This window comes from Oncorhynchus masou, chromosome 28, assembly GCF_036934945.1.
Source record: "Oncorhynchus masou masou isolate Uvic2021 chromosome 28, UVic_Omas_1.1, whole genome shotgun sequence".
Classification (NCBI taxonomy): domain Eukaryota; kingdom Metazoa; phylum Chordata; class Actinopteri; order Salmoniformes; family Salmonidae; genus Oncorhynchus; species Oncorhynchus masou.
Genome location: NC_088239.1, coordinates 98,005 through 108,004, shown reverse-complemented (window position 1 = coordinate 108,004; position 10,000 = coordinate 98,005). Strand labels below are relative to the sequence as shown.

The 10,000-nt window shown below is 45.6% G+C and overlaps 1 protein-coding gene across 1 annotated transcript in view; it reads right to left on the bottom strand.

The window, feature by feature from the left end:
- Window positions 1-9,639, bottom strand: part of LOC135518472 (cysteine-rich secretory protein LCCL domain-containing 1-like) — a 16,040-nt gene extending 6,401 nt beyond the window's left edge. The window contains exons 1-7 of the mRNA XM_064943645.1: window positions 9,630-9,639; window positions 7,326-7,386; window positions 5,535-5,601; window positions 4,234-4,364; window positions 3,332-3,375; window positions 3,163-3,235; window positions 2,132-2,207 (exon numbers count right to left, since the gene is read on the bottom strand). Of these exons, the coding sequence (XP_064799717.1) occupies window positions 2,132-2,207; window positions 3,163-3,235; window positions 3,332-3,375; window positions 4,234-4,364; window positions 5,535-5,601; window positions 7,326-7,386; window positions 9,630-9,639 (462 nt within the window). The remainder of the gene's footprint in view (window positions 1-2,131; window positions 2,208-3,162; window positions 3,236-3,331; window positions 3,376-4,233; window positions 4,365-5,534; window positions 5,602-7,325; window positions 7,387-9,629) is intronic.
- Window positions 9,640-10,000: the final 361 nt, after the last annotated feature.

The window sequence follows — 10,000 nt, the reverse complement described above, 5'->3', positions numbered from 1 at the left end:
ACATATTCATAAGACTAGGCGTATAGCTAAGATCCATTGAGGTGTGACCGCAAGCACGTGAGACATCGCATGGGTTTCCAATCTGCAGGAAGTCAACTGTGTGGAACCTTGCAGGAAGGAGCACATTATAGTGTGAACTGTGACAGAACGCAGCTATATGGTTGAGCCCTCGTACTGACACAATTATGATTCATTGGGCCTTAACCATCTTCAACGGTGAATGGTTCACTGCTCCATTTGTGCTCATCTTATAATAAAGTTGTTTGAAGAATCTGCAGTCTCTCTCTTTAGATTTTCTGCCACAAAGAGGGAGAGGAAGAGTGAGAGAGGGAAGAGGGAGAGAAGAGAGCGAGGAAGAGGGAGAGAGGGAAGAGAGAGAGGAAGAGGGAGAGGAAGAGGGAGAGAAGAGAGAGAGGAAGAGGGAGAAAGGGAAGAGGGAGAGGAGAGGGAGGGAGAGAAGAGAGGGAGGAAGAGGGAGAGAGGGAAGAGGGAGAGAAGAGAGAGAGGGAGAGGGAGAGAGGGAAGAGGAAGAGAAGAGAGAGAGGAAGAGGGAGAGAGGGAAGAGGGAGATAAGAGAGAGAGAAGGGGAAGAGGGAGAGAAGAGGGAGAGGAACAGGGAGAGAAGAGAGAGAGGAAGAGGGAGAGAGGGAAGAGGGAGAGAAGAGAGAGAGAAGTGGAAGAGGGAGAGAAGAGGGAGAGGAACAGGGAGAGAAGAGAGAGAGGAAGAGGGAGAGAGGGAAGAGGAAGGAGAGAGAGAGAGGAAGTGGAGAGAGGGAAGAGGGAGACAAGAGAGAGAGGAAGAGGGAGAGAGGGAAGAGAGAGAGGAAGAGGGAGAGAAGAGAGAGAGGAAGAGGGAGAGAGGGAAGAGGGAGAGAAGAGGGGAGAGGGAGAGGGGGAGGGAGAGAGGGAGAGAAGAGAGAGAGAGGAAGAGGAGAGAGGGAAGAGGGAGAGAAGAGAGAGAGAGAAGGGGAAGAGGGAGAGAAGAGGGAGAGGAACAGGGAAAGAAGAGAGAGAGGAAGAGGGAGAGAGGGAAGAGGGAGAGAAGAGAGAGAGGAAGAGGGGGAGAGGGAAGAGGGAGAGAGGGAAGAGGGAGAGAGAAGGGGAAGAGAGAAGTGGAAGAGAGGAAAGAGGGAGAGAAGAGAGAGAGGAAGAGGGAGAGAGAAGAGGGAGAGGGAGAGAGGGAAGAGTGAGAGAGAGAAGGGGAAGAGAGAAGAGGAAGAGGGAGAGAGGGAAGTGGGAGAGAAGAGAGAGGAAGAGGGAGAGAGAAGAGGAAGAGGGAGAGAGAAGAGGATGAGGGAGAGAGGGAAGAGGGAGAGAGGAAGAGGGAGAGAGAAGAGGAATAAGGGAGAGAGGGAAGAGGGAGAGATAAGGGGACGAGAGAAGAGGAAGAGGGAGAGAGGGAAGAGGGAGAGAAGAGAGAGAGGAAGAGGGAGAGAGAAGAGGAAGAGGGAGAGAGGGAAGAGGGAGAGAGGGAAGAGGGAGAGAGGGAAGAGGGAGAGAGAAGAGGAAGAGGGAGAGGGAAGAGGAAGAGGGAGAGAGGGAAGAGGGAGAGAGAAGGGGAAGAGAGAAGAGGAAGAGCGAGAGAGGGAAGAGGGAGAGAAGAGAGAGAGAGAAGAGAGAGAGGAAGAGGGAGAGAGAAGGGGAAGAGAGGTAGAGATATAAAGATGTGGGACAGACAGAGAGGCTGAGAGTGAGAAAGAGGGTCAAGAGAGACCAAAGAGAGAGGGAGAGAAGTAAGAAAGGAAGAGAGAGAACACTGAGGAACCTCGGTAGTCAAGACTGAATCAGAAACTCTACAACAGCCCTATGTCTCTCCCTTTGGTTCCTTCCCTATATATGTCCCTCTCTTTGGTCCCTTCCCTACAACAGCCCTGTGATCTGAGGTATGACATCATGAAACATCAGGGATTCTAAGAACACACCAGATTCTCCACTGACCTGAGATTTGACATCGTGGAACATCAGGGATTCTAAGAACACACCAGATTCTCCACTGACCTGAGATTTGACATCGTGAAACATCAGGGATTCTAAGAACACACCAGATTCTCCACTGACCTGAGATTTGACATCGTGAAACATCAGGGATTCTAAGAACACACCAGATTTGCCTCTGAGCTGAGTCACTTACATCTGAATAGATTCCGGTTCCGATGACCCGTGATATGTTAGGGTTCTCCTCCAAGCAGTTCTGGGGGCAATATAACCTGCAAACAGACAGGATCAGTGGAGCTTAATGTTTAGTATTTACTCTATAAGGGGGTAGTGTTGTGAGATGAGAGAGGGTAGATGAAAGAGATAGAGAGTCAGAGAGAGAGACCATGCCCACAACCTATTTAGATCTAGATCAGACCTTAGAAATAAATAAGGAAATTATCTCAACAGATAAGAATGTCTTCCTGTGTGTTACCTACTGTATATCCGCCCAATAGAATCCACCTACTTTAACGAAGACATCTCCTTCATGCTAGAAGGGGAGATCAACCATTTCCAGTCCCAGAGACAGGTACTATTCTATATGTCCTAGACGGCAGAACTGGACAAGAACCTGACACCCTCAGCTCACAGGGGGACAAACACCTGCCTGCAGGTGACAGCATTCCCTTCCCAAATATGCCCCCCTAGGCACAACTATGACAAAACAACCAACAAAAACGGGTCACATCTCCTGCAGCTCTGTCACACGCTGGGTCTGTACAGAGTCAATGGTAGGCTTCGAGGGGACTCCTATGGTAGGTACACCTATAGCTCTGTCACACGCTGGGTCTGTACAGAGCCAATGGTAGGCTTCGAGGGGACTCCTACGGTAGGTACACCTATAGCTCATCTCTTGGTAGTAGTACTGTAGACTACTTTATCACCGACCTCAACCCAGAGTCTCTCAGAGCAATATTTATGGCCCGTGGAAAAAAAAGGGCAACCAGTTGAGCACAAACAACATTGTAAATACCACCAATACTTAAGTGTTTATTTCACTTGCTTTGGCTATGTAAACACATTTCTCATGCCAGTAAAGAGACAGAGAGAGAGAGACAGAGAGAGAGAGACAGAGAGAGAGAGACAGAGAGACAGAGAGACAGAGAGACAGAGAGACAGAGAGACAGAGAGACAGAGAGAGAGAGACAGAGAGAGAGAGAGAGAGAGAGCGTGTCATGATCGTACCTTGGGCAGTGCTTTACTAGTTTTTGATATGAACACATCTGAGCCACCGTGGTCTCACAGCTGATAGCTTTCACTGGAAGGCAGGAAGGAGGCTGATATCAGGCCCAAGGAGACAGGACTTGAATGCAATCTAATTCAGTTAATTCCATATTTGTTGTACTGTACTGACCTGCTACTTTGGAGATGATAAAAGAGTTGGCGCTCTGATACTTCCTGTAAAGGTAAAAAAAAAAAAACACACATTGTTATGATTCCACAATTCTGCTAACTTTCCCAATTTCCAGAAATCCTGGTTGGAAGTTTCCCAGAATCAGAAGGAAATAAGCATGACATTCGTAAATCTCCACCCAGGTTCTCTGGAAAACGCCACCAGAGTTTTGCATCCCTGCACATTGTTATTCCTCTGTTCACACTTTCTCCAAACAGGAGATAAATCTAAAATCTTTTCAACAGAGAGCGGAAATGATATGAAGGGTTATAAAGGGTTAACCAGACCCTATTAAAAGTAGATTCTAGAATAAAAAGCATCGAGCCAAAAGCTTAAGACCCTGAGTATCCCAGCCATGTCCTCTGAACTAAGAAGTTAATTTGTTTGTCAGGAAAACCAGGGAATTGACTGAAAGTTTGCAACCCTATTGGGAGCATGTAGAGTGTAACTTTCATACTTTATTTTTCTACAGTTTACTCTTCGCTATTCAGCACCTCTACAAACATGTCTGGGTGTGTGCAAGCTCACGCTTTTTACACATTTTATGACTCGGACATGGACATGTGTTACAAGGGAGGTTGGTGGCACCTTAAATGGGGAGGATGGGGCTTGTAGTAATGGCTGGAATGGAATAAGTGTAACGGTATCAAATGCATCAAAAATATGTTTTCCATTTGTTTGATTGCCATTCCATTGGCTCCGTTCCAGACAATATGTTTTGCCGTCCTGCCCTCAGCTGATGTGATGCCTTCACTTGCCTCGCACCTGTCGAATTGATAGCTTTTTGTCAGTGGTTGTCAAGAGGACAATGAGATATGTTGGGCAAAGAGATAGCGTTTGCAAGACAGATGACGCTTCCATACCCGAGAGACTGAACTCCATTCTTGTTGGACTTGATGAAGAAGTCCCTCCTGCCTTGTCTGGTGACGTCCAGCCATCCTCCATCTGGGTCTACCACGCCAGAGTGGAGGCCAGCACGGCAGATACTGGATTGCTGTAAAGTTTACAGTGTAAAGTTAGTACAGTGTAAAGTTAGTACAGTGTAAAGTTAGTGCAGTGTAGAGTTAGTACAGTGTACAGTTAGTACAGTGTAGAGTTAGTACAGTGTACAGTTAGCACAGTGTAAAGTTAGTACAGTGTAAAGTTTACAATGTAAAGTTAGTACAGTGTAAAGTTAGTACAGTGTACAGTTAGTACAGTGTAGAGTTAGTACAGTGTACAGTTAGTACAGTGTAAAGTTAGCACAGTGAAAAGTTAGTACAGTGTACAGTTAGCACAGTGTAAAGTTTACAATGTCAAGTTTACAATGTAAAGTTAGTACAGTGTAAAGTTAGTACAGTGTACAGTTAGTACAGTGTACAGTTAGTACAGTGTAAAGTTAGTACAGTGTACAGTTAGCACAGTGTAAAGTTAGTACAGTGTAAAGTTTACAATGTAAAGTTAGTACAATGTAAAGTTTGTACAGTGTACAGTTAGTACAGTGTAGAGTTAGTGCAGTGTACAGTTAGTACAGTGTAAAGTTAGTACAGTGTACAGTTAGTGCAGTGTAAAGTTAGTACGGTGTACAGATAGTACAGTGTAAAGTTTACAATGGAAAGTTAGCACAGTGTAAAGTGTACAGTGTAAAGTTGGTGCCGTGTAAAGTGTACAGTGTAAATTAGTACCGTGTAAAGTGTACAGTGTAAAGTTGGTACCGTGTAAAGTGTACAGTGTAAAGTTGGTACAGTGTAAAGTTTACATTGTAAAGTTAGTAGACTGTACATTCAAATTCATTATGCCGCTGTAGTTACCCTGCATCAGCTCAGCATTGTAAAGTAAAGTTTACAGTGTAAAGTTAGTAGACTGTACATTCAAATTCATTGTGCCGCTTTAGTTACCCTGCATCAGCTCAGCATTTTGATGAACCTATTCAGTATAAGTCTTTGTCCCAACTGGTATCATATTGCCTACAATACTTTATACCAGGGCCCATAATGCACTACTTTAGACTTGGGCCCATAATGCACTACTTTAGACCAGGGCCCAAAGTGCACTCTTTTAGACCAGGGCCCATAATGTATTACTTTTAGACCAGGACTCATAATGCATTACTTTTAGACCAGGGCCCAGAGGAAATAGGGTGTAATTTGAGACACAGATTGATAATGTATAATAATGTAATCACCATCTCATAGTGTACTGTCCCAACCACCTTCCCTGTGGACTTTAGACAGCCGGCAGGACACTCGTACCTGAGGAGAACACAGCTGGTGAATAAATCCTCACAGTGCATTAGGGTTGGTGTCAATTTCAATTTAAGTCCATTTTTTGTTTATTGAGAAGTATTTGAAAATGATAGAATTTTTAATTTCTGTGTACTTCCTGAAATGACTGACTTAAATTTGAATTGACCCCCAACTGTCACGTGTGCTCCCTGTCTGGCCTCGAGGTCACCAGGCGGCTCGTTATGGCTCACACCTGTCACCAGGTCTGATGACGCGCACCTGAGCGTCATCGGACTCAACAGGACTCCATCACTTCCCTTCCCTATATGTGTCACTCCCTTTGGTTCCTTCCCTATATATGTCTCTCCCTTTGGTTCCTTCCCTATATATGTCCCTCCCTTTGGTTCCTTCCCTATATATGTCTCTCCCTTTGATTCCTTCCCTATATCTGTCAATCCCTTTGGTTCCTTCCCTATATCTGTCACTCCCTTTGTGTTCTCTCGGAAAGGGCCCAGTCTACCAGGGAGGCATTGTGTCCTCTGTGAAGGGGACCAGTCTACCAGGGAGGCATTGTGTCCTCTGTGAAAGGGCCCAGTCTACCAGGGAGGCATTGTGTTCTCTGTGAAGGGGACCAGTCTACCAGGGAGGCATTGTGTCCTCTGTGAAGGGACCAGTCTATCAGGGAGCCATTGTGTCCTCTGTGAAAGGGACCAGTCTACCAGGGAGGCATTGTGTTCTCTGTGAAGGGGACCAGTCTACCAGGGAGGCATTGTGTCCTCTGTGAAGGGACCAGTCTATCAGGGAGCCATTGTGTCCTCTGTGAAAGGGACCAGTCTATCAGGGAGGCATTGTGTCCTCTGTGAAGGGGACCAGTCTATTAGGGAGGCATTGTGTCCTCTGTGAAGGGACCAGTCTACCAGGGAGGCATTGTGTCCTCTGTGAAGGGGCCCAGTCTATCAGGGAGGCATTGTGTCCTCTGTGAAGGGACCAGTCTACAAGGTGTGGCATTGTGTCCTCTGTGAAGGGACCAGTCTATCAGGGAGGCATTGTGTCCTCTGTGAAGGGGACCAGTCTACCAGGGAGGCATTGTGTCCTCCCAGAAGGGACCAGTCTATCAGGGAGGCATTGTGTCCTCTGTGAAGGGGACCAGTCTACCAGGGAGGCATTGTGTCCTCTGTGAAGGGACCAGTCTATCAGGGAAGCATTGTGTCCTCTGTGAAGGGGACCAGTCTATTAGGGAGGCATTGTGTCCTCTGTGAAGGGACCAGATCCAGTCTGAAGGGGACCAGTCTACCAGGGAGGCATTGTGTCCTCTGTGAAGGGACCAGTCTATCAGGGAAGCATTGTGTCCTCTGTGAAGGGGACCAGTCTATTAGGGAGGCATTGTGTCCTCTGTGAAGGGGACCAGTCTACCAGGGAGGCATTGTGTCCTCTGTGAAGGGACCAGTCTATCAGGAGGCATTGTGTCCTCTGTGAAGGGGAACAGTCTATCATTGTGTCCTCTGTGAAGGGGAGGGGCATTGTGTCCTCTGTGAAGGGACCAGTCTACCAGGAGGCATTGTGTCCTCTGTGAAGGGACCAGTCTATCAGGGAAGGTCTATGAGGCATTGTGTCCTCTGTGAAGGAGTTGGATGGGGAGCTCCTCAACCACTGAATGGGTCTTTATTTATCAGTGGTAATATAGACAGGGACAGCTGATTTGAGACGATGTGTGTGTGTGTGGGGGGGGGGGGAGTTGTTTTTTCCTGTACCTGTTGCATGTGGTCCCTTTGCACTGATCTCGTAGCTTAGTGTCACAGGTCACAAGCTGAGCTGCAACACAGAACACACAGAGCTGTCAAGCTAACTAGCTATTCACATCTGTATCACACAGAACACACAGAGCTGTCAAGCTAAATAGCTATTCACAGCTGTCAAGCTAACTACATTCACGCTGTCAAGCTAACTAGCTATTCACATCCATAATACACTGAACTGTCAAGCTAACTACTGTAGCTATTCAGATCTATATCACACTATACTGTCAAGCTAACTAGCTATTCACGTCTGTAGCACACAGCTGTCAAGCTAACTAGCTGTGGACGTCTGTAGCACACAGCTGTCAAGCTAACTAGCTATTCACGTCTGTAGCACACATCTGTCAAGCTAACTAGCTATTCACGTCTGTAGCACACATCTGTCAAGCTAACTAGCTATTCACGTCTGTAGCACACAGAACACACACAGTGCTTTCATCTGCCTGTCTTTGTGTTAACCAGCACTACAAGAGACAACATATAGGCTAGTGACGTGTTTCTATGCTCTGAGGTGAAGTTTTTCTAGGTACAGATCTAGGATCAGCTTCACCTCCCCCAATCCTAAACTATTAGGGGAAAATGCTAAACTGAACCAAGATTAGCGTCTAGGTAACGTCTCGGAAAACCCAGTTCTAGGTATGGGAATCATGTTGGATTTTCTTGGCTAATTAAGGGAGGGTGCTCTTCAGACGAACAACTTTCCCAACAAATCACAAGTTTAGGTAGGCAGGGCTTGAAAATAATTCCCTCTGAAACATGACAGAGGTAGACACAATGCAGACGCAGATAGCTAGTCAGTGGTTGTAAGATTGTAATGCTAACATCACGGCGCATGCAAACCACTCATTGAGATATCCTCCGCAAACTCCATCTAGCTAGTTATCGGGAATGTTTACGTGCTTCTGCACCTGCATTGCTTTGCTGTTTGGGGTTTTAGGCTGGGTTTCTGCAATAGCATTTTGTGACATCAGCTGATGTAAGAAGGGCTTTATAAATACATTTGATTGATTGATTGACATTAATGGATAGGGCTTTGGCTGGATGTATACGGTTGATATATGCAGTGGGTATACGGTTGATATATGCAGTGGGTATACGGTTGATATAGGTGGGTATATGGTTGATATATGCAGTGGGTATACGGTTGATATAAGTGGGTATATGGTTGATATAGGTGGGTATACGGTTGATATAGGTGGGTATACGGTTGATATACAGTGAGTATATGGTTGATATAGGTGGGTATACGGTTGATATACAGTGAGTATACGGTTGATATAGGTGGGTATACGTTTGATATACAGTGAGTATACGGTTGATATAGGTGGGTATACGGTTGATATACAGTGAGTATACGGTTGAGGTGGGTATACAGGTGTGACGGTTGATATAGGTGGGTATTTGGATATACAGTGGGTATGCAGTGGATGTACAAATTACAGTAAAAAAGTAGGGAATACAGTAAAAAGGTCTTTGCCCCCTTCTGATTTTCTGTTTTTAAATATTTTTTTATATTGAATCTTAGCAGATCTTCACCCAAAACCTAATATTCAATAAAGTGAACCAGAGTTTACAAATAACAAAAACAATGGATATCTAGCTATCTTATCTATTTAAGGGATCAAGTGAATGCAACACCCAATCCCCCAGTGTGAAAAAGTAATTCCACCTTACACACAATATCTGGTTGTGTCATCTTTATCTCCAATTGCTGCAACCAAACTCTTCCTGTAGTTGTTTATCAGTCTCTCACATCACTGTGGAGGAATTTTGGCCCACTCTTCCATACGGAACTGCTTTATCTCAGCGACATTTGTGGGGTTTCAAGCACGAACTGCTCTTTCAAGTCCTGCCACAACATCTCAATTAGGATTAGGTCTGGACTTCTGAAACAAATGCTTTTAAGCCATTTTAAGGTTATTAGTGTAAAATGCAGCGTTTGGTTTTTGCATAACGGGACCTGTTGCCCCCCCCCCAAAATTAAAAAAAAAAATACATTTTGATTAATCTGTCCATAGAACATTCTTCCAAGAGTCTTGATGATCATCCAGGTGCTTTTTGCCAACTTTTTGGACGAGATGGGTTCCATTATGTCTGGTGTAAAAAGTCTAACTCTGCATTCCACAGTAAGAACCTCATACCAACGGTCACACCATAGCATTCCTGAAGTTGTCATAATTACTGTGTAAGTCTATGGGAAATGGGTGAGAACCATGAGCCCAGTAGGTTTTACATTTTACATTATCCAGAGCGCCTTACAGTCATTCATCTTAAGACAGCAAGGTGGGACAATCACATGTCACAGGCATATAAAGTGCCCTTTTCCTAAAAATGTAGCTGTCAGTAGAGTCAGAGTTGGAAAGGGTGGGTGGGGGGGGGGTCGAGGTGAGGAGGAGGATTATATAAGATACTGTTTGAAGAGGTGGGGTTTCAGATGTTTTCAGAAGATGGACAGGGACTCTGCTGTCCTAGCATCAGGGGGAAGACGGACAGGGACTCTGCTGTCCTAGCATCAGGGGGAAGATGGACAGGGACTCTGCTGTCCTAGTCATCAGGGGAAGATGGACAGGGACTCTGCTGTCCTAGCTTCAGGGGGAAGATGGACAGGGACTCTGCTGTCCTAGCATCAG